This window comes from Drosophila albomicans, chromosome 3 (assembly GCF_009650485.2).
Source record: "Drosophila albomicans strain 15112-1751.03 chromosome 3, ASM965048v2, whole genome shotgun sequence".
Classification (NCBI taxonomy): Eukaryota; Metazoa; Arthropoda; class Insecta; order Diptera; family Drosophilidae; genus Drosophila; species Drosophila albomicans.
The window spans coordinates 3,967,280-3,994,583 of record NC_047629.2 but is presented as its reverse complement, the minus strand read 5'-3'; the positions used below and the strand labels follow the sequence as shown (position 1 = coordinate 3,994,583).

Sequence of the window (27,304 nt, the reverse complement as noted above, 5' to 3'; positions counted from 1 at the left end):
AAAACAGAATTTGAGTGCTACACTTTTTTTTATTGAGCGTAGAGTTTTTTGCAGCGGTAAAGTGAAAGTTTGCGCTGGGCGCTGGACTATGCAAGAGAGGCTGAACAAGCCGCAAGCCAACGAGGCGCCACCAACTACAAACTCATTATGACCTTGCCTTGTCTGCCATCAAAAGTGCTGTCAAATGGCCAACTGAGCAGTGTCGGTAGCCAACACTAACTACTGCAGTAAGAGTAACACGAATATTAATATTAAATAATAACAATAACAATAATAATAATAGTAATAGTAATACAGCAAAAAAACAAAACAAAACCAGTTAATAAGCAACGCCGTCGATGGCAGGCAGCATTGTGCAACAAACCTGGCATTACGAACACAATTAAGTTACAACCTCAACCTATGCCGCCAATTGGCTGGAACGTGAGCGCATTTCTCACAGCCAAAGCGAGCCAGCCAAGTGACCATAACCCCAACTTCCAACATCCAGTTTGCATTTCTGTGCTTCAGTTCCAGTCCGCTGTCCGTAGTCCGCAGTCAGTGTGACCAACCAGCACTCGAAAGTCCAATTCAAATCACATTACGCCTTAATAATCTCAAATTTAACTGTGGCGGACTCCTGAACTAGACGTGGTCTTTATCAAACAAACTAAGCCTAATGAGTACTTAACCCCTAGACGAGATAATTTCTGGGAAAAAAGTCAAAACGAAAAAAAAACTACATAGATTGATTGTCTAATTCACTTTCACTTTGCCCAGTTTACAAATCTATTAAGATTTATGACTGTTCCATAAGCTTATGCTTGAAGTCCGGCTTGAATGTCTTGCCTTCGCTTTGCTTTGTTTGGTTACCCGTGCCGCTCACAAAAAACTAAGTCAACTTTCAGGGCTGGGGCAGGAAGAGGGATGGCGGCACAGACTTGGAGAGGGGTACTTAACGTGTATCTCCATCGGTCTGTCTACATTCAAATTTTTAAATTCGTATAGTACTTATGAAAATGGAATGTGAGACAGCAACAAAAGCACTCACAATACTTTCCACCACAAAAACAGCAAGAAACTAAACAACTACAACAAAAAAGAGGAAAAAAAGGGTAAAAATAATGACACAACGCTTAAATATAAACAATAATTAATTTTAATGTGGCCAAATTAGAGCGACGACAAATAAAAAACGCCAATTAAAATCATGAAACAAACAAGTGTGAGTACTTCCACTGTCTGAATGAATGCATAGGTAACAAAAAAACAAAACTGCACTCAGCGATGCAGAAGAAGACGCATCAAAACATGAAAATATGTCTGCATTTACATACACACAAACATATGCACATTCATCTTGTGCAGGTGAATATTCGTGTTGCGGCATTTTTGCATGATTAATATGCACACTCACACATGCACACACACACACACACATTACATAAGAAGTTGCACGCTTTGCATGTCTGTCATGTTCTGTGCAAGTTTACGCTAAAAATGTCAAACTTTCCAATGCAAATGTCAAATTGCATTTGGTAACACTAATTTGGTAATTTGTAACTTGCAGCCCTAGTAGTTTGATGTAACCAGTAACTAGGGTAACCAGGGCAGCAGACTAGCAGTTTTTACTCATTTTGGCGCCATGCTTAGCTTAAAGTCTGATTTTCTAATTTATGGCACACACACATTGTATTGTACATGCACATACATATTTAGTTGCAACCAATGATTTAGCTGTGTGCAATTATTTGAAGTCGGTGTTGAGCTAATTAATTTGTTGCCCCATTGCCTGAGCACTCAGTTTTAGTGTCGCTAATTATCCAACAGTTGAGTTTTCGGTTTCATTGTGAAAGTGAAGCAAAATCAGATCGAGATCGAGGCACAGCAACAGAAACAGCAACCGAGCTAAAAAGCTATAGCCACAGGCCCGCCAGCTAGCTAGCCGCAATGGTGAGTGACTAAATGTGATTGCTAACGCGTGCAAAACATACACATACACACACACATATACATAGAGCTGTGCGCATGTGTTGAGAGCTGTTTCTGTTGGTTATTGCCACCTGACAAACTGGCATCAGCAACAGCAAAATCAGCACAGCTGCAATAGCAAATCGTTAATCAATTTCAGGCAGGTTGCCAGTATCCACAAGTGCATAAATAGAGATCGTTAATGCCACAAAACTCGTACAAGTTAAAGGCGAGCACTTGGCTAGCTTCGCCGCCGTGGTCATTATGCCCTTAATACTTTTTCTTTCCCCCCCCCCCCCCCCCCCCCTTCTTTTTCTTTTCCTTTTGTTTTTGCTCTTTCTTGGTTTTTTTTCGCCATGCACTAAGCCATATGCAAAACTCTCTCCCACAATTCAGCGTGTGTGTGTCGGGTGAAATGATTAAAAAACAAATGTACATACATGGTATAAGTACTTTGTCGGCTCGATCCAACATTTGTGTTCCCCCTTCAGCTTCACTCGTGGACCGTCTCCAGATGGTCTTCGGCTTGCTTGAGATATATTTCCCAGTTGTAAATGCCGGCCACAACAAGTCCCAAACATGTTTGCGGTGTTATGAATACACAATTACCTTTCTAACATATACATACATACATATGTCTTACTTCACTTCCTACAGATCTTTAATCCTTTAGCTGCTAAACTGTGTTGTCAAGGTACTATATATGTATATTTGAATAGTATGCATTCTTCACTTATATAAATCTATATACATACTCGTAAAACAATTGCCTAAAAAATATCAACGCATAATAAAAATATTGTCTTTTCAAAGTATTTTACACATATTTTTATTATCAAATGTGTGTATTTTCTTTTTGTTAATTTCTAATTTTACATTATTTAGACAACATATAACACAATAGTTCTCAACAGTAATTCTTAAGAACTACATAAAGTTGGCAAATTGTAATGCTTCCAATTTTATAGCACAACTCTGAATAAGTATAAAAATATATGTATGTACTTCCGGAACAATAGGTAACTAATTGAATGGTGCTCCAAGTGCACTAGTTTAAAGTAATTTTCATGATATTAATTTGCATACATGTATATGGTATATGGTATGTAATCGTAATCGTAAAATGGAAGGTAGAGTTGGGTGGTGCTACAAACATTTAAGTCAAGGCCAGATACAACTTGTATATCAAAAAACAAAGTCCATTGTAACAAAAGAATCCAATTTTCCATTGGATTATCGAGGTAAACATTCCATTGTATTCGAATCAATTATTGTTTGACTTGCACTTTTTTTTACTATTTCACGAATGTGTCGAACGAATCTCGGATATGTAGATCGAATCCGAAGCTGGCTTTCTTTGAGTCAGTGGTCGGCTTTTCATAAGATCTATTTATGGGCATTGAGGAGCTTGCATGTGGTAATACTTTTAATCGTCGAGACATAGACCAATTATGGCAATATACGAATACACATTCGTTTGCTTGTAATATTCATAGTCTGTCTACAATATGTAAACAATGTAAGTTTTACCAACTTTATGTAGGCCATGCTACAATTGTTGTTTACACACCCACGCTAGTTACAATCTGCCACATTTGGCCAATGCCAAACCGACAACAGACAACCGCCAACCGACATAAAGCGACGGTACACTGAGCTCTTGGCACTCGACGTATTTTATTTTTTGGCCGGAAAAGTCATTAAGAGCAAATTTTGGACGGTAAAATGACCTTCCATTTAATTCAAAATCTCACACCATTTCGGCACCAAAGTTCTATGTTAATGTTATTCGCACCGTTCGCAAATTCTTGAAATATTTATCATACAAATTTGGCAATAGATACGGGTACGGGTACGAGTTTGGTTCCTATCTCGGTATCTGTTCTTTTTATATTTTATTTGCAATTACTTGCTATTTAATTCCGAATCGGATATAGATTCGAATTCGCAGTCACAGTCGGATTCGTATTCGGATAAAATCGCAAAGTTGCCCGCCCAATTAACAACTGACCATAGATGTAAAACGATTTCAATTGAACTAGACATAACAATGATTCGAATTATTTCTGTTCTTTGAAGTTGACAACGGAACGGGTTTTCAAATGGAATAAATAATTAGCATCCATTTAATTTATGCCACGATTTTGTCGCCCAACTGTCATAAAGAGGATATGGCTATTGACATAAAGGGCTGGGTTGAAAAACTTTATATCCGCTTTCAATTACAGATCGCTTGTGAGCAATGCTCCAGATTAAGCCATTCATATTTCGGAAATCTTTTACCTTATTTTTTTTTTTACTTTTTTACTTCGTAAAGTGAAGGTTTGAAACTTTTAAAGGGTCTTTTTGTCAATTAGGTGTTGCCACATTGCTAAACTAAAGTTTATTATTGCGGTAAAACACGCGCTTCCTCAATTGGCGCTTCGCAATAAAGTTTAGTTAATTGCTTCTGTGTTCATAGATATATGTCTACCGCAAATAAAGATTATCTGTTTAATTAATATTTTGACAAAACTTGAGAAACTTTAATGGTAACAAATTGACGTTCATTTAATGTGATTGATTAAATGTTTGCATACAGTGGCTTCCAGCTGAAATGAGTCAAGGTTTGTGCGACACTCGAAAGAGATCGAATCAAAATCGAATGTTTTAATTATAGATTAACTTTTGTAGTTCGATTGTAATTATGATGTTGTTTAAGAGCTATAAATAGACACAATAAAATAATTATTTTCCATTTATGCTAGGGAAAGTTGCACCAACAAATGATTAATCAATGAAAATGCGTGCCACGTACATTCCACATTGCAACTGGCAAATTAAAGTGAAGTTCGTGTCCTCAATCTTTTGTTTATTCCCCATGCAATTCTATTAAATGATAGCACACTCAAAGCGCATTCGCAAGGTGTGTGTGTATGTATGAGTGTGTGTGTGTAGGTGCGTACTGGGGCGTGGGACGCTGATTGTACTACGAGTAGAGCTGCAACGGTAAATGTGGGCATGCGGCAGCTGTTTGATTAAAAACGAAAACAAAAACAAAAACGAAGGCAACAGACAATAGGCGATGACGACGCGACGCGACGTCGTTGGGCAAAGTGTAGCATTATTTTGAAATTTCCCTTTTGTAGTGCTTCTGCTTGTGTTGCTATAATAATGGCATTGCCCGCAAGCAACACTTTTTTCGCGTATAATACTAGTACATTATACTAAAGACATACGTTTGCACATTACGTATACGTACTGTTGGATGTGCGAGGAGGGGCGAAAATTAATTTGTTCATATCAGAAACGAACAAATTGTGAATGTATGTTTTTGGGGTGTGTGTGTGTGTGGTCGGTTGAAAACAATAAAATCGAAATCTCAAAGCGCTTATGGCCATTAAAAAGTTATTGCCAATGGCTTTGGCTTCTAGTCAAAGCAAATACAAGACTTTTGCACTTAATTAGTTACTCGAAACGCGCCGCACATTGCGTCATCGTCATCATTGAGCTGATTGAACTCCAGCGATTGCACAAAGCCGAATGGCAAAAACAACTAAAAAACCAAAACAAAAAGAAATACAGCTAGAAATACAAATACTGAGATACAGATATATAGAAACTGTGGCCAATTTGCACTTAATTTAAAACGTGGCTGAGCACGATTTTGTTTGCGTTTGAGTTTGCGTTTACGTTCAAGTTGAAGTTGCCTATGCCCCGAGACCGAGTTTGAAAATTAATTGAAAAGCGCCAAGTTCACACATACACACACACCACAACAACACACACCAAATGAATATAGAAAGTATTAAGACAAAATTAAATTGTTATTTTGTTTGTTGTTTGTTGTTTGCAGACAAACAGCCGGATCAGACATCAGCGGGATCTTACTGGCAACAGCACGTGGCCACACCCAGCAGCTCGACGCCCTTCGATTCGCCCTTCTATTCGGCGACGCATGGCCTCGTTCAGACGCACCCCTCTCTGACCGCAGGCGGGCCCCGCCCCGTCCCCCTCAGCAGCAACAGCTTGGGCAGCGGAGCGCCTCCAGCCTCTCCGGGTGTCGCCGCCAATGGCAAACCTTCGCTCACCGCCGGCAGCGGCTACCTCAACTCACGCGGCACTCTGCCCACTTCCGCCAGGTATCCGGCGAACAAGATCAGCGGCACCGTTGTGGAACCCAATCCCAAGTCGCCATTCCGTCATCTCGACTTCTCGACCAGTGCCACCGCCGAGCTGCGACGCAATCCCGCTCTCTCCGCCCCCGATGAGTGTGCTCGTGCCTGCCGCGAGGGTGAACCACCTAGGATCTGCTACTATCACTTCACTCTGGAGTACTACACTGTGCTGGGAGCGTAAGTAGAAGATGTATTTATTTGTAAAACTATGTTAAAACCCATAAAAAAGAGTCGGCTCGAAACTTTAAAGAACTGACTGGCAGTGGAAATAGACTATTAGAGGTAACTAAGAATGCAAGCGGAAGTACGCAACCGATTCGATATTTTGGTGTCTTTGTTCTATCTGTTTGTCAGTTTGTCTCCGCTAATCTGTCTTTGTGCTTTGTGTCTTTTAGTTCCTTAAAATTACAAAACTTACTGCATTAGCTTAGAATTTGGCCAAGTCTCTTTCCGTTTACTTCTTACTTTCTTCTTACAATTTAGTAATAAATAGTAATAAATAGCTTTTACAAGACAAAAAATAAATAATATACTAGTATGTAGAAAAATATTCTCTAAAAATGAACAGCGCACTTTTGGTTGTCGATCAGAGTCGAGCTGTGGCTTGCTTACCAGTTTTTATGTGCACTCTAATGCAAGTCAGGCGCCCAATTGTTAATAGCACTCTAAGTAGCCATAAATAGCAGATGGAAGCAGTGGAGAAGGAAGAAGCTGCAGTTGAAACCGGAAACAATATAAAAGCCATAGCCATAAAGTTGAAAGTCGGATGAGATCAGCTTGAGACGGCTTGATGTATCCATAAAGCACGCTTGCAATCAAGGCCTCCATAAAAAAACACACTCAACCCGTAGGATTAGGAGTCAATGACATATAAGAGCTTGCGTGTATCTAGCTGGCAAGTTCACTTTAGTTGCAAATACGAGTACAGCATCAAATCACCACATCAAAATTAAAGCACCAGGAAAAAACTTGAGCTCAAAGCTGTCACCGTGTTGTCGCCGCGAAGAGGAGAAATAAGACAGGGGAGAGGTGGGACGAGGCGAGGCGAGGCGAGGGCGAACAAATTATTCCCACGCCACAAGTGCTGTTATGGCAAATAAACAAACAAAGAGCTCAGTCAACAAAGGCAAATGCTAATGCTACGACAGCGGCAGCGAGTTCGAGTTCGCGTATCTGCAACTTTGCCAGTTGCAAGTGCAAACTGGCCTCAGCTTCAGCTTCAGTTTCAGCTCCGGTTACGAACCTCAATCTCAGCCTGTCTCAATCTTGATCTCAGCCTCAGTTTTTCGCTGTTGCCCTACTGCTCCAATAGACACACTTAATAACAGCTCTACTCACGTACTAAGGTGTTAGTAATAGTACAACCACTAGCATAGCAGTAGTATTTGCAGTGTCAAACGATTGCCAATAGTTTCACAGATAGTTCGACAACCTCGACAGCTCTGTCAATTGCAGTTGTTGCATTTCATTCACAAGCGATAAACAGCGAAACGTCTAATCGAGTAGGTGCAAAAACAACTTAACTTCACTTTTTTAATAGGCGGCTGGGAAATAATAGGCACTCCTATCTAAAAAAAAAACAACTGTCTACATTCTTGGCAACGTATAACTTAATATGTGTATGATATACAAGGTGTTAACCATCTTGTATAAATATATATAGTTGAATATATACATACAAATTTGAATATATCCATTAAATTAATGCTGCAGATAATAAAGATTCATATTGTTGGTATTTATTTAGAAAATCGGTGCTGTTCAATTCCAATAACTTTTATAAGCAATAATATAAATAAACAAGTATTTTTATGTTGATTTCAAGTCCAAAATTCTATAGTTGAATTCGTCAACGAACTTTGAGCACAACTGAGATAAATATGATTTTTCAAGTTACTAGTTTAATAACCTCGCATCCCACAGCGTCTTGTCTTATAAACAAGCGAGTAATCGCAGACGACAACTTAATTAGTGGACGTTTTAAGCCGCCTGTGATTCGCACATTGGACACGTACGACATAAGTTGAAGCACTTAAGTTGTAGTTGTTGTGCATTATAATGCATTAAATTATTCCATTTGCATCCACATCCAATTCAACATCAATCTCCATTTGCACATCGCATCCGGACGTGATCAATGTGCTCATGATTAACTTCCTGTCCACACTTTTATTTTTTCCTTTACTGAAATTCATAATCAGATTTATCTGTAATTCAATTCAATTTACATGGGGAGCAACTTGTAACAATATCCCTAAAACTTTCAGTACATATTCTAGTTTTCGTATTTGATTTGATTAGGTTTTACTGGGCCTTTCCTAATTTTTGCCACGAATAAATAATGAATGCATATTTGGATTTTTATTTTATTTCTTTCCTTGTGGAATTCCCTATTAAAATGATCAATTTTAAATACAAATAAACTTGAATTTGATGATTAATTTAAATAACGAAACAACTTAATTATTTTGCCGCTTACAGTGCCTGCCAGGTGTGCACGCCCAATGCAACGAACACCGTTTGGAGTCACTGTCAGTGCGTGTTGGCCGATGGTGTTGAACGCGGTATTCTCACAGCCAACCGCATGATACCCGGTCCAAGTATTCAGGTGTGCGAGAATGACAAAGTGGTGATCGATGTGGAGAATCACATGGAGGGCATGGAGGTGACCATCCATTGGCACGGCATCTGGCAGCGTGGCTCGCAGTACTACGACGGTGTCCCCTTCGTCACCCAGTGCCCCATCCAGCAGGGCAACACCTTCCGCTACCAGTGGACGGGCAATGCCGGCACCCACTTCTGGCATGCTCACACCGGTCTGCAGAAGCTCGACGGTCTCTATGGCAGTGTTGTGGTGCGTCAGCCGCCTTCTCGGGATCCCAACTCGCATCTGTATGACTTCGATTTGACCACGCACATTATGCTGATCAGTGATTGGTTGCACGAGGATGCCGCTGAACGTTATCCGGGTCGTCTGGCCGTCAACACCGGTCAGGATCCCGAGTCCATGTTGATCAACGGCAAGGGACAGTTCCGTGATCCCAACACCGGTTTCATGACCAACACTCCTCTGGAGATCTTCACTATCACGCCGGGACGTCGCTATCGTTTCCGCATGATCAACGCTTTTGCCTCGGTTTGTCCGGCTCAGGTGACCATCGAGGGACACGGCATGACTGTCATTGCCACCGATGGCGAACCCGTTCATCCAGTCGATGTCAATACAATCATCTCCTTCTCAGGTGCGTCTCGCTGCTTCCGTTTTCACGCTCATTTTTAACTCCTTTGACATCTTTATTGACAGGCGAACGTTACGACTTCATCATCACTGCCGATCAACCCGTGGGAGCCTACTGGATTCAGCTGCGTGGTCTTGGAGAGTGCGGTATCCGTCGTGCCCAGCAGTTGGCCATTCTCCGCTATGCTCGTGGTCCTTATCAGCCCGCTTCCGCGCCTCCCACCTACGATGTCGGCATACCCCAGGGTGTGGTAAGTTGTGACCATTTCTTTCATCGATCTCTTGAGTTTTCCTTCTTGCCAAGAAAGCATCGCGAGTTCCGGAGCGGAAGTAGTTAGGCCACAAGTCAGCAGTCAATTTTATCCTAGAATCATCTGCCTCTACATGGCTGGGGAGGTGATTATCTTCTATTCATTCTCTATATATTAGGAGACATTTATCTACTGGAAATGTTCAGCTATTTTCGATCATAAGGAAAGTTTTATCCAACGAGACTAAATAATAATAATGCTTTCTTATCGGATTTATTAAAAGAAATTAAACGTAATCAATCCTATGTTATTAGTTGTGAGAATGACCATGTGATTTAATAAGTAAATCAACAACAAATTTTCCTCAATGAATAGCTATCATTGTTCTTCCTTAAACTTTATTCTTTTTTAAGAAAGAACAGTTCCCCTAAAATTATCTATTTACTATGCTCCTTTCCTCATGAGTAAGCAATTTCGATACTCGAACGCAATTCTTTATCTTTCAACATAACAAATAATTATAGAAGTCATTAGCTAGCACTCTTAAAGTCAACGAATAAGTTCTTCCAAGTATAAAGTCCCTTTGTAAGCAGATAACGCCCGTTATATTCACATGTTGAGACTGAGAATCTGTAAGTACATTGTATAATATGCCTATATTATAATCTAAGAGATTGTAAATACATCCATATGTATAAGACTTTATGTTGTAAATAAATAAAAATAGAGAGCACAAGATCGAGAGAATAAGAGAAAGAGAGTGATCAGACTGCATAACTAAATACGTTTCTCTATCTTCTTCCCACCAAACCAAAAAAAACACCCCACTTGAAATGCAATGTAATATATGCAAACAAAAAAACAACAACACGAAAACCACACTGCAATTGTTGTTGTTCCCGCACAAATGTGTATATATATCTATATATGAATCTGAACACACCTTACGACACCACTTCTGACCCCAATGACGTAACGAACAACGTAACGACAACAACAACAAAAAGGTCATGAACCCCTTGGACGCGCAATGTAACCGTCAACGCAATGATGCCATCTGCGTGAGTCAATTGAAAAACGCCCTGGAGATCGATCGCGGCATTCTTGCCGAGAAACCTGACGTCAAGATCTTCCTGCCCTTCCGTTTCTTTGTCTACCGTGCCGAGGATCTCTTCCAGCCCAACACCTACAACCGATTCCTTGGTAAGTTCACCTGGCTAAGAGCAAGTGGATATGTTCTTAACAATTCTTAATTGCAGTGGCTCCCACGGGTGATCATGTCATCTCACTGATCGATGAGATCTCTTATTTGTCGGCACCAGCACCGCTTACGTCGCAGTTCAACGAAATCAATCCGGAGCAATTCTGTAACGGTGACAATCGTCCCGCGGACTGCGGACCCAACTGCATGTGCACCCATAAGATCGATATACCCCTCAATGCGATTGTCGAGGTCGTACTGGTTGATGAGGGTAAGAAAATGCTTGAAGAATGATTGGGGCTGTAATTATACCATAGAAAGGAGGCAAAACTTATTGCTGCTCATGAGATCAGTAACTGTTGATGAGGTTGATTGTGGACCAGATTTCATGATTATTCCTAAATTTAGACAATCGGGAAGAAATGTTCCACAAATACTGATTTTAGAAAACCTATAGGACTTTCACCTTTGTAATGATTATTTTGAATGTGGACAACGTAAGAATTATTTCCATGATTTTTTTTCCAAACTTTTTGTATATAACAAACATTATAAAATGCTCAACTACATTGAGTAAAGATAACCTTAAACATGTCAGAAAAAGCCCAACTATGACTCTAACTAATTTTCAACCAAACCGGTTCATTGAGGTTAAGCATAGAAACAGTTTTGGAACACAATTATGTGGATAAATATAGTTAGATACAATACCTATACACATTTACAACAACCTCTGATTTTTCCTGCAGTACAACAACCCAACCTGTCACATCCATTCCATTTGCACGGCTATGGCTTCAGTGTGATTGGTATTGGCCGCTCGCCGGATTCCACCGTGAAGAAGATTAACTTGAAGCATGCTCTCGATCTGGACAGACGCGGTTTGTTGCATAGACAGTACAATCTGCCGCCCACCAAGGACACCATTGCTGTGCCCAACAATGGTTACGTTGTGCTGCGCTTCCGAGCCGACAATCCCGGTAAATTATGACTTATTTTCACATGTGGGGAATTTGACTAAATTTTGTCTCGTTGCTTATTCTAGGCTTCTGGCTGTTCCATTGTCATTTCCTGTTCCACATTGTGATCGGCATGAATTTGATATTGCAAGTGGGCACCAATGCGGATCTGCCACCGGTGCCACCCGGTTTCCCCACCTGCGGCGATCACACTCCCCCCATACCCATTAATTAAGTTAGACCCTAACAAACTCCTCGGCTCTAACTGCTTAAAACGAGAACAAGCAACGAAAAAGAAGAATAACAAACAAAAAAAGTAAACAGAAATTAAATAGTTACAGAAAGCGAAGAGGACCTGAACCAGCTGAACAGTTTGTACAAAGTTTTTTTTAGAGAAGATGAACAACGAACAGCACAATGAGTATGTATGTATGTATTGTATGTATATGCGATCTTAAGCACAGCCAACTCCTGCTCCTCCTACTGCCGCCCTCCTGTATGATATATTGCTCCCCCCCACTTCAACTTGTCTATATAGATCAATCTCTCTATATATATAAATGTATTCCGCATAAGCTTGCCTTGCCCCCAGCAAAAACACCCCTTGCCCCATCCCTGAAAGTTGCCTCAAGCAATCCTTGCCACACTTGGGACTTGCCCCCGTTTTGGAAATTTGTATAGAAACAATGTAAAAACTTATAAAAGCAGCCATAGAACAAAAGCCCCGCCCTTTTTTTGTTGATCCTTGAAGCCAGCGTATAAAGTGTATATTTAAATCTTATTAATAATATATGTGTATTTGGGGGCCAAGAAAAGAAAGAGATAAGCAAAAAAGAAAAGTACACGCCTGGTGCCTAGTTTCCCCCGGGGAAATGCGAATGGAAATATATCTAAATCTTTAATAATAATATTATAAAAAATGTACATAAAAGTGTCTATGTAAATGATGAATATGATGTATGTATTGTATTATGCTTAAACTATTTTGTACCTATGTATGTAATGCCTAATTATGCCTAGGGTCTATTGAATCAAATATGCTCTCATTTGGCTTCTCACAGTCATATTTAATAGCTGCAACATTCGATGATGAGACGATCAAGCATTTGCTATTGTTTAAACAAATTGTACATTTCCCAACAGACTCCCAAAACGAGTCTCAAAATGAGCAAAAAAAAAAAACGAAACGAACAACAATATTTAAAGTGAAGATTTGTAAAGCATGAGGACAGAACCCAATTAACTGCCGTTAAATGTATATTTATTGTTTAAATCAATTTTAATAAAAATGTGTAAAATTAAACAACATGTTATTATCACTACACAACTATATATGCTACACTCTATATATAGTATTTATCTTATAACTATGATCTCTTTATGTTTTGCACTACAATTCAACTAAGGCGCACTCTCAGATAAGTATGTTGAAAAGTCTTATTATATTTTTTACCCATTTCATGATTTCGATTATTTTTATCTAAATATTACCTTGCTTAAGATACTTTGCACACTTTCTTGCAGATACTTAACCCGCTGGATGCGATCTGTGATCGCAAGCGAACTGATGCTATTTGCGTTTCTAACTTGAAGAACGCCAAGAAGGTGGACAATAGCGTTTTAGTGGAGCGCCCCGATGTCAAGATCTTTCTGCCCTTCAGGTTCTATGTGTACGAGCCAAAGACCTTGTTCATACCAAACACATACAATAGATTTTTGGGTACGTAATCGTTTGATTAAGAGAGGTAACATTGAAAGGATTCTTTCGATCTTTGCTTGCTAACTAACCAACACTTTGACTTTTTTACTTGTATTACTAAACACTGACCAACCAACAACCAATTGGTCAATCATATGGTCAATCACACAAAACTGTTCGCTAACAACACACATACACAGTTGTGCCTAGCGGTGACCATTTGACTTCCCTCGTCGATGAAATCTCCTACATCTCTCCACCGGCGCCGCCGCTCTCCCAGATCGATGACATTCCCCCGGAGTACTTTTGCAACGGCGACAATCGTCCGCCCAACTGCGGACCAAACTGCGAGTGCACACACATGGTGGACATACCTTTGGGTGCCATAGTCGAGGTTGTGCTGGTGGATGAAGTGCAGCAGGCGAACCTTAGCCATCCGTTTCATTTACATGGTACGGCCTTCTATGTGGTTGGGCTAGGACGTTCGCCGGACAAATCGATCAAGAAGATCAATCTGAAGCATGCGCTGGAGCTGGATCGCATGGGCATGTTAGAGCGCGACTTCTCGAAGCCACCACTCAAGGACACTATTGCTGTGCCTAACAATGGCTATGTAGTGATGCGCTTCCGTGCCGACAATCCCGGCTATTGGCTCTTCCACTGTCATTTTCTGTTCCACATTGTGATTGGCATGAATCTGGTCTTTCACATCGGCACACAAGCCGACCTGCCGCCGGTGCCGCCAAAGTTTCCCACCTGCGGTGATCATGTGCCGCCTGTAACCTGGTACTAAGTCCAGTTCAGAGTAATCCCAGTTTAGTCTTGCCCACTACCCGCTAAATATTACAGCTCCAGTTATTTATTAACCCCTTAAGCTTAACCATACTCGTATGTATAGTTTTAAGTAAACCTGAATGATGAGCATGCTGTCATTAATATTGTTGATAATATTGTAAGCTATGTTTAGACCTAAGTGTGTATTGTTATTAACTCCGTAACCTAAACGATGCGAAATCCTGCCCAGAAACAGCTCGCATTGGAAAGTCAAACCAGCAGCCCAGTTTAATCCACTTCCTTTCATAGTCGCCTCGGATGCTGATCACCTGATATCGTTGATCGATGAGGTCTCGTACATAGCGCCGCCCTCGCCGCTGCTCTCCCAGTACAAGGACATTCCCGAGGAGTATTACTGCAATGGGGACAACAGGCCGGCAGACTGCGGTGAAAATTGTCAGTGCACTCACAAGATCGATATACCCCTCAATGCCATTGTTGAGGTTGTGTTGGTCGATGAGGTGCAGCAGATCAACATCAGTCATCCCTTCCACTTACATGGCACGTCCTTCTATGTCCTTGGATTGGGTCGATCGCCAGACGATAATATCAAGCGCATGAATTTGAAGCATGCCCTTGACTTGGATCAGCGCGGCATGCTGGAGCGACAGTACCTGAAGCCCTCGCTAAAGGATACAGTTGCAGTTCCGAATAATGGATATGCCGTTTTGCGTTTCCGGGCCGATAATCCAGGATTCTGGTTGTTCCACTGTCACTTTCAGTATCACATTGTGATTGGCATGAATCTGGTCTTTCAAGTTGGAACGCTCAAGGACTTGCCGCCAGTGCCTGTCAATTTCCCACGCTGTGGCAATCATCTGCCACCCATAACTCCCAGCAGCTATTGGTAGCCGAATCGTAATTCGTAATCATAACATAATACACATAATACTAGCAACTAAGTGGATGAGTGGCCTTGGCGTTCTAGCTCTAAGGCCAGTAATTTATCGTTTAGGTTTCGAGTTCTTCCTATTTTCATTAAATAATAAACGCATAACTATGTATAAAATGTACATATATAAATATGGCATTGGCTGCAATCTGAAAGCAATTGATATACACATACGAATTAAAGATTGTGACAGATTAATGATCTTCTATTAGCTGAACTTTCCTGTTTTAAAATATTGTGTAGCGAAACAAAAAATAGTGAATAAAAACAAAAGATGCATAAACAATATATTGATTCTCTGGTGACGATGTGATAAATTTAGATAAATTAATAATACCATCGTTCTCATGAACTAATTTAATTCAATTAAAAAACATAAATAACCTTGTTAAGTTAGATTTATACTGCTGCATTAATAAAAGCAATATTATTATCATTTCAATGCCGTTGTTTCATGGGGATATAATAAATATCTAGCTATGCGACATTAACAAATTTGGCACAACTTCCGCTAAACTTTATATGGATTAATTTATAAAATCTAAAGACAAAAGATGTACAATTTGTCAATAACGAACTATTATACAGCCTAAAATTGCAGTTTTAAATCACTGCATAAATTTTAGTTAAAGTCCTAACATTTACTACCAGTATAAATAATAAAAAAGATTATAGCTAGACAAATTATTGTTGTTGTTGTTTCAAAAGCCGATTATGTGATTACAATGAAACTATCGATAATTGCTAACAAAATCGAAATCCTAACTAAGTCTACCAGCGTTGCCATTTTAAATTATTTGTTGCATACTTTTCGAGTAGAAGTAGCTGGTATAACTTATTTTTTGGTATATTTTGAAAAGGAGTTTGCGGTCACGTTGTATTTGCCAAACAAAAACAAATCCAAGCCATTAAATTATTTATTATTCAGCAAGCATGGGGAAAACAGAAGGTAACAACAATATTAACATTTTGATCAATCTATTATCTGACTTTCTACCCATTCAAAGATCGTCGCTCCAAACGCAGTAAACGCCAGAAACCAGCAAGATTTGCCTCGCCAACAGAGTCTGCCTCGTCGCCAGTTCCAACAAATGTAGCCTCCGAAGTTGAAATCGAAATTGCAACAACTACACAAATAACATCAACAACACCAACACATGTGAAAGCAGTAGTGTCTGCAACTCCAACTCCTTCAATTACCAAAGCAATTGAGTCTGAGCCTCCCACTCAACGCGTACGACCTGCGAGCAGCACAAAGACTTCGCCCCATGTTTTGCCGGCAGCTGGAAATGCGAATGCAAAAAAGGCGAAAAAACGTCGCAACAGCGACACGTCTAGCGACGAGGAGCGCTGGCTGAATGCCATTGAGACAGGTAAACTAGAGGATGTAGATGACGAGCTGAAAAAGATCAAGGATCCCAAGCTAATGACGGCACGTCAAAGAGCCATGTATGAAAGAAGTCAGGACGCTGAGCCAGCGCTCTCTGGCTTTGTCGAGGAGTTAATCGCACTGCCTAGCGGCTATCGGGAGAAGGAGAAGCCACAAACGGCCGAGGATATTCAGAAGGCTGCGCTCAAGTCACAGAAACGAAAACAACAAGCGGACGAACGCCGAGAAAAGGATAAACAAAAGACAATGGAGCGTCTGCTGAAGAAACAGGAGAGCGGTAAGCAGCGAGCTGCAGCTCGTCAGAAAAATCAACAGAAACTCTCGCTGCCCTCGCTAACCTACATGAATACACTGGAGGGCGCATACATTATGGTACCACCAGGTCAAGAGTTTCCGCTGCAAGCACAGGTTGCTGACCCCCCGCCACGCATTCAATTGTGCGGAATTGCAGGCTGTGGCAATCGCAAGATATACAGCTGCTCCAAGACGAATATGCCGCTGTGCAGCCTAGCGTGTTATCGGAAAAATTTGGTGGTTGCCCAAATATAAATTAAAATATGATTTTAGGTTTAGTTGAGTTTATTGATTCATTAGGAAATTGTTAATGATATCCTGTTGTTCAGACTCAATGCGTTGCAAGTACTGATATTCGCTCTTCAAACGCTCCAACTCGACCGTCTGCTCGAGTATCTGACTCTGATAGACTTGCTGTTCGCTCTGCCGCTGCTTGGCCATCGTCTTTAGTTGATTCTGTGTGCCAATTGCACGCAACTTTTCCTTTTCCACATCCTTGGCGAAATTGTTGGATATCTTATAGAAGTCCTCGCCGAATTTCTTGAGCTCCTGTAGGTTTCGCGAGTACTCCAGGCATTCCTGTCGCAATTCAATTGTCTGATTTGCTATTCTTGGATCCTGCACACGGAGTCTATAGATTTCGTCGATATAGAGTCCCGCTTTCTGTAGTTCTTCCATTTGAGATAATATTACAACTGATTCCAAGCGAAAGCAAAAATTGTTTTGTTGTGCCTCGCGTTGCCATGGTAACTATTTCAAGTCGCCCCTTAGGAAGTTTCGTTATATACAACATAAACATAAATAATGGATAAATTTGCTTTGTTTTCAACATGTTCATATATTATTTAAGCTTGTAAACTTTAAATGTAACATATGAGACCTAATACTTTGTTTACACTGTTGCTTAGGATCTGCTATTTCAGTAGATATAGTCGCTACATATATAATTAAATCGAGATTTTGGAAAGAATATATAATGTAGAGTTTGCAATTAATCTCTTGGTGTTCTCGGAATTTGTCATGCAGCTGTGTTATTTCTTAAATGTCTAACGAATATGATGCGATACTCGAGCCAACAATTTTGGATCACGAAGCGAACCAACAGAGGCTGCAAGCACCGCAATCTTGCCATCAAATCTGTGGCAATGCCAGCCTATGCAAAAGTCAAGTGGGATTGTTGCGTTTATTCGATCGTAGTCTGGCGAGTCCGGTGCGCTCCTCCTCCTCATCGCTGGTATACTGATGCATGCTCGTCCCGCTGACGCCGCCCGCACGCACCGAAGATGTGGCCTGCAGCAGCTCTTGGTCAGGAGCATTGCGATTCTCATAAAGCAGCACCTGCAACGTTTCCTCGTAAATGCGTGCCTCGGGAAACTCCACCTTCGTATGCTTGCGATCGGTAGCATACACAATGGATGTGCAACAGACTTCGGCAACCTTTTTACCGTGGCCATAGAAGCTCCAGCAACAAATCTCACTGGGTCCAATTACATCCTTAATAAAGAGTATGCGCTCATTAAAGCGCAACGAGAGCTTGTCGAACAACTCGATATTTTTGAGCAGATTATCATCTGAAGTGCTAGTGTAGGAGTATTTGTTATTCTGTCGCTGCACCACCAATATCACTGCTGGCTTTGAAGATGCACTGATCAAGAGTTGCTCCTCTTTCTGCGACGTTATCAGCGGTATGCGACAGATGGGCTTCGGCTCCTGGTGCGTATACAAGGCGCGCTCACAGGACATAGCCAGCTCCGTGATGCAATAGTACTTAGCTTCGGCCAGTAGCTCAGCAATCTCTTTGTTTGTTTCCGGCAGCGGCACGCTACCATCTCGCAGGAAGTTGAGCAGTATGCCAAAGTGATTGCCACAGCGATCGATTAGAATCCAACCTGCAATACACAGCACCCATCAGATTTATCTTATCATCTTCACATGATTCATCGACATCAATTTACCTTCTGAATCAGTCAAGACCTCCATGCGGCCACTGAACATTGCGCTCAGCATTGTGTCATTGTGTTTGGTCAGCGTGCCAATTGTCGTGTAATACAAACGCCCGCCTACGTTTAGCTTAACGTACTGGGAGGCGTGGCCCTTAAGCAGTACCTTCTGATCCCCGGACATGACTCTGGGTTCGTGCAGTACAAGTTCCTCGTTGTGATTGTCGCTGTCTATGCAATTATAATCATCATTGTAACCAGCAGGTTTCACAGCAAATGTCTTGGACGCCACTCCGCCACTTGATCCTCCTCCACTGCCTGCTCCTGCTCCAACGATCGCAAAGTCCACCACGCCCTTTTCTTTTGCGGAGCTTTTGCAAACGCCTTCTCTTGCGCTGCTTACGCTCGCCGTGTTCTGCGCTAATGGATCAATTTTGGCGAATTTGTGAGTCTCACAAAATAACCGAAATTTGTATGCTACCTTAAACTCTCGTTCTGACGTAGATCTGCTCGTTAATCTTCAGATTATATACACAATGCAATATCCATATGTTGTACACACAAACATACGGCTAGCAAGTGCCCAAATTAGCAAATTTATACCCATATTACAAAATACCACATGCTTGGGTATTTTTAGTATTTATATTGAGCTACAAAAAAAACTGCCACACTATGGCGCTGCTAATCAATATTTTGAATAGGAAAAGTACAAGTTTTAATGCAAACCATAAAATTATATTATTAAAACTATTATTTGCTTTTCATTTGTTTATTATCCAATACAGTTTAAAAATACGGCTAGCAAAACGAAGCCATTATCTCAATTATTATTACAATACATTCATGCAGTGGAATTACGATTTTAAAGATGTTTGCTCGTGTTCTTAAGATGAGTTTTATTAGTTCCTCACATTATAAATATAAATTTGTAAATATTTGAAAACATTTGTTGTGAAATGATAAAAAAAGTATGTGTATTTGTTTTTGTACGAGCTTATGAATTGTTGTAGTACGAGTCTATAAACTTTACTTTTTTGCCACGGGTTGTTAAAAATAACGAATAAAAATGAATAGGTTCATGTATTATTAAAAAATATATATGTGTATATGTATACAAAATGAATATTCGTTATGTATAGATAGCTGGCGTTAAATAATTTGGAAATTTACTTTCATTTTTATTTTGCTCTCTGTGCTCTAAGAGCACGATTTTGTTTTTCTGTAGTTGTTTCAAATAATGTGTAAAATGCCAAAACACTTCGGCCACATTGTCGTGTCGATTTTGTTGTTGTTGGATGTTTAAGTTCAATTCAAATATAAGAATTTACGTTGATGATACGACTACGCTGCTCTCCTTCGGTTCGTCAACTGACGGCGATGCTGATGCTGCTAATGATGGCATGCTGCTGATAACATCCTTGTCATCCTTTGCTTTCTCCGGATTATTCTCAATCTTCGCTCGCTTCGATTTACTGTCATTCTCTGCGGACTCTGCTTCACCATCGGCTGGCGTATCTGGAGAAGCGCTACGCTTGAGAGCAACTTGCTCGCCTTGACTATTCAGCTTGAGGGCAGCTGCTGCAAGGAGCGCATCTTCCGTTTCTGTTGGATCAATAGTTGCTGGCAGTTCTTGTAATTTTTGCTGGAACTTTACAATGACAGCGGTCATATTGTCGCATCCGGTGCCATCGCCCATTGTGTTTGGTGCCAAGCAATTGTCAAATAGCTATAAAAGATTTCCAAAGAGTTACACAATACTTTGTCTACGTATTTAAGACCTACCTCCTCGCAAACTTGTGATAGTTTCTTGTTCTCATCCTTAAGACGCAGACGCACAAATTTCACAACTTCTTCACTGGTCATGTAATTCCATATACCATCGCAAGCCAGAACCATGAACTCATCCTCCGGACTGATGATGAGTTTTTTAACATCCGGTAGTGCGGAAATCATTTGTGCTTCAGCTGACAACTCGAGGTTCGTTTTGTACGCATGATCGCCCAAAGCTCTGGATAAATTGAGTCCACCATTGACACGTCCATCGAGTGTAACACGTCCGCCAGCATTGACAATGCGCGTGGACTCTTCATCGTCCTCGGGCTTGTGATCTAGACTCATTTCAATGGCCTTGCCATTGCGTGAAATCACACAACGCGAGTCACCAGCATTGGCCACATACAAGTCACGGCCATGGAGAACACAAACGACGGCTGTGCAACCACTATCCTTTCCAGGCTCTTCAATCATGTTGGCACAGAACTGATCATTTGCCAGTTGATCCTCATCGGTGTCGTCTTCGTCACTTACATTCTCATCCTGCAATTAATTGGATGTATTAGACAAGACTTCAACTAATTCGAGGATTACTTACATCATCATCGTCTTCTTCATCCTCATCATCATCGTCGTCGACGTCATCATCTTCCTCATCTTCATCCATGTCTTCGTCCGAAGAAACTTCAGCAGCGGCAGTTTCTTGAGCTTTAGCCGCAGCGTTTTCATCGTAATCGGCATCATCGTCGGTGGAATCATCTTCTTGGGACGCTGCCTTCTTTGCAGATTTCTCAGATTCTTTACTGGTCGATGAAATGTCAGCGGGCTCAACTTTACTGGCTGTTGCAGCTTCTGCCTCCACATTACCATTGGCCTTTTTGTCGGCCACATCGCTAGAGCCCGAGACAGTTGCATCCTCCGAAGTTGTATCGGACTCGGCTCCCGATTTGACAGCTGCCTTGGCCTCCGATGAGGTTACAACACCATTTTGCTCAGTGGTTGCAACGTCAGCTTGCTTATTGCTGCTTGCTTCAGCCTTAGTGTTGACAATGTTGCTTGTGGCATTAGTGCTGTTATTGCTGGCAACAGTTGGTGAATTGTTGCTTTTGCTGGCACTCGAACTGCTACTGCTGCTGACAGTCGATTCATCTTCCTGGTCTAGTTTACTGCTGCTGCTCCCCGAGCAGCTGGGACCAGGTCCGTCGGTTTCACTGATGGCTGCTGCAGCAGCTGCAGCCGCCGCAGAGGTCGAGGAACCAACCGGCTTGGCTGTGGGATCCATTACCGCCTTATTAACTGCCTCGGCGGCGACAGCGGCAGCGCGTCGACCTCGCGATGAGCTTGTTGACAGCTTGGCGGCAACTGCAGCCGATTTGATTAGAGACAAATCGTGGGTTTGTGGCAAACCTTTGTATTTCTCGAGCACTTCGCTCAATGGCAAATGGCTTTCTTCATGTAACTCGGCCAATTCCTCTGCATCATCCTCTTCGTCATAACCATCGGCCTCATCATCAACAATATTATGCTCACCGGCTAGAATTTTCAATGTGGTAACCACAGTCGGCTCAAGCAGGGTTTTATCAAAGCCCAAAAATGCATCCTTAAGTGCTTTTTCTAGTGCACCGCGTTTGTAGGTATCCAGATTTTTGAGGAACTCTGGCAATTTATCAGCACAATATTGAGCGACTTCAGCGCCGCCATGGCCATCGTAGACGGCGAAAAACGATGTGTTCTTATCAAAATCTAGTATAGCATTGTGTGCATCCTGGAAGAAAACACATTAGCATTGTTGCTAGGGCTACAACAACAACCACAACTAAAATAACTAACCTCTTGACTGTTGCGCCAGCCTTGCATTGAACTTGCACCAACGACGAGCAATTCATTGGATTCATCAGTGGACGCTTTGTCGGTTTTCGGCTGCGATAGATAGGCACCCATTATGATATCCTACAGTTGCTGCTGCGCCTCGTTTACGAAAAATCGATGCTTGCTTGCTTGCTTTTGGCCAACGCACGCGCGCACGCAACGCAATTTCGCTTCACAAGCTGTTTCACTTTTCGCGCCACCGGCAACAAAAAACAAAAAAAAAAACAAGCGCCGCAGTCAAAGGTTGTTTGCGTTTTTTTTTTGCTGTCGAAATGAAAACAAATGATTGAATTTGTCAGTTCTCTTCTTTCAGTCAACAATTGGCAATTCACTAGCTAGCAATTTACAAATTATATCGTTTTTTCACGTTAGCGTCCCCTGCACTCAAGACGTCGTGTCGTGTGTATCTCCCACCACGCCGCCGCCACCGCTGTCGATGCCGCTGCCAGCGTCGCCGCCGCTACCGCTTTGTTCGCACACACGATTTTGGCAAAAGCCTCAAATAAACAACTAATTTTGTTATTTAATTTAATACATTACCTAACACGCCTGCCGCTTCCAAATGTTTGCAGATTAAATGCTATCTTTTGCGCAAATTACAAGAGCAGTGCAATTTCTTGGTTGAGAGTTCACAAAAAAAATTCTGCACTGCCGACTAGAGGTGGAGAAACATCGTTGACCGATTAGAGTCGATTCATCGATGTTTTTAATGAATGTTTTTAAGCATCGATTTATTTTGATAAGCAGAGGTGTTTTCATTTACAAATTCATAAATTAAATTTATTTATTATTGCATAAATTATTTTAGCATATACAAAATCCAATCCGCTTAAAGCAGAATATCTCTAATATACGGTTTACTGCAGTGGAAAATACGCCAAAATACAAATTCTGATAAGTGTCACCAGGTAACACTGTCTATAGTATATTTTGAAAATATGTACAAGGGTGCGACATTTTAAACACAAAATGTAGGCGCAAATTATCTATTCTAGTATTATTAGGAACTGTTCTTATATATCAATTACAATATTAAGTCTGTAGACAACGATACCGATTATTCACTTATCGTTTTCAGTCTGCACTAGTTGGTTGAGGTCCTGCCTAAAACATGAATACGGTGTGCTGTATATTTTGGACATGAACCCAGTATTAACGTTTGTTTATTCAAAATGTCAGATGCAAGAAAATTCGATCGGATTTAACCATTATCGTAGATACATTATCATTATCTGGATGTAGTTATATATATATTTATAAAAATTAAAAAAAAAAAAACGGACTTCACAAGATTTTATGTTATATTAAACTATGTCATATGGGCATTTCCTGAAAATGGTAAACCACGACCGAAAAAAAAAATCTTCACATTCATCGTATTTTTTTGTATAATGTCATAAAGAAATATCCAAATTTTCATAATACAATGAATCCGTAGCATATCTCCGTTGTTTTTATAAAAAAATTTGCCTGCAAAACATTCATCATTATATGCATTTATTTGTTTAATTATTTCACAAGGAAAACATAAGATATGTTTGCTTTTTTTCTACCAAATCTCTTAATAGCAATCCAATAATAAGATAAAAAATGCAAAGTGAGCGAAAAAATGTTCAATTAACTGTAAATTTTTATTTTGCTTCTTATCTATATTCAAATCGTAGGTGCAAGCAGGAGGATGAAACTTCGCGTGTTAAGTTATTTTGGTATATATATTTTGAATATAAAAAATCGTTGGGGTTAGTCTAACCAATCTTTTTTTATTGATTGTTAAAGTAGCGTACGTTCGCGACCTTTTCTATAAGCATACTATATAGTATGTCGATTTTTACTAGCGTCGCATGGATTAAAAAAATAAAAACTTTTTTTTTGTTTTTGAAAAAACTATGTCGTTTGCAGTTACTTATTACTTGTTAGTTATTACTTATTACATATTTTTCTTGCTATTAATAAATTTCAGTACATATTTCATATTTAATAAAAATTTATCTTTTTGCTTTAAATGTTATTAGACACATTAAATAGAGTTAAATCCGTTTGTTTTTATGAAATATGAAGTTATTAATCAAAAAAGTTGTGGTAAAAAAAAAATTTAATAAATAATACAACATGGAAAAATCGTACGTTCGCGACCGGAACTTAATTAAATTAAAAAGAAATAAATGGAGATATTTTCTTGAGAATAGACATGATAGAAAGCTATATTAATCTATTTTCAAAGTAATGTTATTGCTTTAGAATATTCCGTCCAAATTCGCAGAGTTTTGCATTTAAGCCAAACGTTTGTTTTCGATTTTATTTTTTAATTTAACTCGTACGAACGTACGTTCGCGACCCCAGGAAATGCCAATATGTGTCCAAATAATTTATATATTTTTCAATATATTTTTAATTACATTTTCGTGACATTTTATACATGTGAGGAATAATTCTACAGCTTACATTACGATCACTGTTGCAGCATTCATAGCTAACCCACTGTTTTTGAGGCGAACACCTGATTGTATCCATAAAAGTTTGGCTATTCGACTGAAGACAAGTTAAAAAATGATTGAATGTTTCATAGGTAAGCGGCCGGAACTGCGTGCACTTGATATCATGGTGATGAGGAACGCCCGGACAATAGACCCAGAAACGTTGCATTTCTATAACTTTATTGTAATGATGCATTATCAATTTGTCACAAGAATCGGGAAACTTTTTGGCACCAAGAATAGCTGTTCCAAACAGACACGCTTCCCAAAGCAAGGCCTTGACTTCATCCTTGGCGGCCAACTCGTGGAGCATTTGGTTCTCCGGATGATACAGCAAGGATCGTTGCAGCCAGGGCGATATCAACCGAAAACGAATATGGTTCATGATCTCTACAATGTGTTTTTTACGCTCCGACCAGTCGTACTCTAGCCAACGCACAGCAGTAAAGAATATTTCGTCCTCACAGTTGACACTTATAGTATCCAGTTTAAAAAGAAAGATCAACTCGTTCACATCCAACTGAAGAAACTCGATGGAAGCGACTAGTGGAAGAAAACACTTGCGTATTCGAGTTAGAAAAATAGACATCATATCAGGGCATGGCATTTGACGTGCATCTAGATAGCCCTTAAATGCACCTTGTTCCCAAAATCCCTCACTTGAACTCGTTGAAAAAGTAAACCAGAACTGTTCTAAGAGGCGACGTAAGTCAAGGAATTTGGCCATCTCATATATGGCTAAGAAATCATCACCGAGAGGGAACATATAATTATCATCGATAAACCAATGATACAATTTGGCCATTAGATTCATGGGCACTTTATGGCTGGGTAGCTCCAGGTATAGATTGGGATTCCCTTTAAAAGCATTGAAATGATAAAGGAATAAATATCGATCGACATGCATAAAAGAATCGCCAATTTTCAGTTCCAAATTATCGAACCAAAACTTTTTTATCGAGATGATCATCAACTCTGTGGAAGCTAAGAAAACAAATCATAAATATGTGTATATAACATACTCCAATTCAAATCAAATATTACTTAGGGGCCGACCATACTCAATTGCCAAATGGTGAGCCACCGAAATACTGTCCGACTTTGATGGGGCATTCCTCCCAAAGTTGCACTTTGTAATGTCCTGTACCATTTCATACATTCGAGCCATGTCAATCTTGGCACTTTGATGCGACACCAATGTTTTGTTCTGGGCATGTTGTTTTGCTGCACTCGAATAAAATGAACTTCTGTTAGCGACACTTATTGAGACACTTTCCGCATTATTCTTGGGGCAACCGTAATTATTAATGCACAGCGTTTCCGAAGACAAACTTTTATTTTCTAGGCGTAATGATTTGGGATCATCTAATGTTGATTCTTCTTCATCTGTGTCAACGCATGAGAGATTCGGAAATATTTGATTGTCAATAAAATACTGCTGCAACGATTTAGGTGTAAATTTTGTATCCAATTGCTTCGTTGCACTCTCCTTTAAATTGTCTTCACTACTTATGTTCGGTGACAGACAGTCCCCAGGTTGAACTTCAGATATCATTGCTAGAAATTAACAAACAACTAAAGCTCAAAAATAATAAAATAGTTTACAAAGACTTCAAAATAATGCTTTTGACATACAAATATGTTTAGTTATATTCGTGATACTATTTTAATATATGTTAGCTGAGGTGTGTAAATAGATCTATACAGTGCTATTATTATAAATTAAGCTATTCTATAAATTAAGCAAAGGACAACCTTAAATATATTTATGAACTAAATTGAAGGATTTCGTTTATGGACTACATGGCTTTTACATTCTTGTTATAATCTGAAATTGTGTGGACTAATGATGACTGTAAAACCATGGGAGTATAAAACTTTTGCAGTTTAGATTTTTTTTTAGCTTATTCAACTGACCTTCGAAAGAAAGCTTTTCAATGTCAGTCGAGTTTTAAGACTGACATTTGTTTACTGCTAGTGGCATCATCGTCACTAAAATTGATGTAAATACAAGAATTCACTTGCTGTATAAATGCTCCATCGAAGGAATGATTCATTTGTAAAAATAAAATAATTTCGATAACGTTTATCCTTTAAGACAATCTTTGCACAATTGACAAAATTACGAACCCATAGTGATGTATTTGCACGTGGCCAACAATATAATCATTATAGGAATTACTCGACTAATTGAGCGATGCCGCAAATACTAATGGAAATGCAATGCAAACAAGCACACATCCTCACACATACATACATATACATACATATATGTATATGTCCATACCAGCTAAAACATGATGCCTGGGAAGTAGACGTCAAGTTGACAAAAGTCTTTGTCGTTTAATAGATAGGAAATATGAAGAGCTCAGCGTGGCTT

At 40.0% G+C, this 27,304-nt stretch overlaps 6 protein-coding genes across 8 annotated transcripts in view; 2 read left to right on the top strand and 4 right to left on the bottom strand.

Moving 5' to 3' along the window:
• The window catches only part of LOC117570103 (uncharacterized), a 32,801-nt gene extending 17,233 nt beyond the window's left edge, over nt 1–15,568 (top strand). The window contains exons 2-8 of one of the 3 annotated variants that reach the window (XM_034251560.2): nt 5,786–6,284; nt 8,589–9,349; nt 9,412–9,596; nt 10,604–10,799; nt 10,856–11,068; nt 11,547–11,777; nt 11,843–13,064. In XM_034251560.2, coding sequence (XP_034107451.1) covers nt 5,786–6,284; nt 8,589–9,349; nt 9,412–9,596; nt 10,604–10,799; nt 10,856–11,068; nt 11,547–11,777; nt 11,843–11,991 — 2,234 coding nt within the window. In that variant the 3' untranslated portion in view covers nt 11,992–13,064. The other 2 variants (XM_052004596.1, XM_052004598.1) reach the window with 2 other exon arrangements.
• Nucleotides 15,569–16,014: 446 nt separating this feature from the next.
• Nucleotides 16,015–17,169, top strand: LOC117567365 (INO80 complex subunit B). The gene is made up of 2 exons (XM_034247308.2): nt 16,015–16,130; nt 16,189–17,169. The coding sequence occupies exons 1-2, from the start codon at nt 16,115–16,117 to the stop codon at nt 17,118–17,120; spliced, it is 948 nt and encodes a 315-aa protein (XP_034103199.1). The 5' UTR covers nt 16,015–16,114; the 3' UTR covers nt 17,121–17,169.
• Nucleotides 17,151–17,543, bottom strand: LOC117567368 (intraflagellar transport protein 20 homolog). The gene has a single exon (XM_034247310.2). The coding sequence runs from the start codon at nt 17,541–17,543 to the stop codon at nt 17,151–17,153; it is 393 nt and encodes a 130-aa protein (XP_034103201.1).
• Nucleotides 17,544–17,678: 135 nt separating this feature from the next.
• On the bottom strand, nt 17,679–19,382 carry LOC117567367 (BTB/POZ domain-containing adapter for CUL3-mediated RhoA degradation protein 3). The gene is made up of 3 exons (XM_034247309.2): nt 19,287–19,382; nt 18,821–19,225; nt 17,679–18,754 (listed from the first exon to the last, which is right to left on the bottom strand). The coding sequence occupies exons 2-3, from the start codon at nt 18,987–18,989 to the stop codon at nt 18,030–18,032; spliced, it is 894 nt and encodes a 297-aa protein (XP_034103200.1). The 5' UTR covers nt 18,990–19,225; nt 19,287–19,382; the 3' UTR covers nt 17,679–18,029.
• Nucleotides 19,383–19,567: 185 nt separating this feature from the next.
• Nucleotides 19,568–23,130, bottom strand: LOC117567364 (probable protein phosphatase CG10417). The gene is made up of 5 exons (XM_034247307.2): nt 22,991–23,130; nt 22,412–22,714; nt 21,180–22,346; nt 20,591–21,124; nt 19,568–20,534 (listed from the first exon to the last, which is right to left on the bottom strand). Exons 2-5 carry the CDS (start codon nt 22,520–22,522, stop codon nt 20,133–20,135), a joined length of 2,214 nt encoding a protein of 737 aa, XP_034103198.1. The 5' UTR covers nt 22,523–22,714; nt 22,991–23,130; the 3' UTR covers nt 19,568–20,132.
• Nucleotides 23,131–24,773: 1,643 nt separating this feature from the next.
• Nucleotides 24,774–26,584, bottom strand: LOC117568718 (uncharacterized). Its single transcript, XM_034249535.2, has 2 exons — nt 25,969–26,584; nt 24,774–25,908 (listed from the first exon to the last, which is right to left on the bottom strand). Exons 1-2 carry the CDS (start codon nt 26,477–26,479, stop codon nt 24,839–24,841), a joined length of 1,581 nt encoding a protein of 526 aa, XP_034105426.1. The 5' UTR covers nt 26,480–26,584; the 3' UTR covers nt 24,774–24,838.
• Between the last annotated feature and the right edge of the window lie 720 nt (nt 26,585–27,304).

Excerpts from the sequence above, each read along its gene's own strand:
- LOC117568718 (XM_034249535.2), bottom strand. The coding sequence starts at position 26,479 with ATGATATCTGAAGTTCAACCTGGGGACTGTCTGTCACCGAACATAAGT. Across the intron at positions 25,909-25,968 it reads TGAGTATGGTCGGCCCCTAA|CTTCCACAGAGTTGATGATC; the intron begins GTAATATTTGAT and ends TTGTTTTCTTAG.
- LOC117567364 (XM_034247307.2), bottom strand. The coding sequence starts at position 22,522 with ATGGGTGCCTATCTATCGCAGCCGAAAACCGACAAAGCGTCCACTGAT. Across the intron at positions 22,347-22,411 it reads GCTGGCGCAACAGTCAAGAG|GATGCACACAATGCTATACT; the intron begins GTTAGTTATTTT and ends GTTTTCTTCCAG. Across the intron at positions 21,125-21,179 it reads ATGAAGAAGACGATGATGAT|GATGAGAATGTAAGTGACGA; the intron begins GTAAGTAATCCT and ends AATTAATTGCAG.
- LOC117567367 (XM_034247309.2), bottom strand. The coding sequence starts at position 18,989 with ATGTCCGGGGATCAGAAGGTACTGCTTAAGGGCCACGCCTCCCAGTAC. Across the intron at positions 18,755-18,820 it reads GGTCTTGACTGATTCAGAAG|GTTGGATTCTAATCGATCGC; the intron begins GTAAATTGATGT and ends TGTGTATTGCAG.
- LOC117567368 (XM_034247310.2), bottom strand. The coding sequence starts at position 17,543 with ATGGAAGAACTACAGAAAGCGGGACTCTATATCGACGAAATCTATAGA.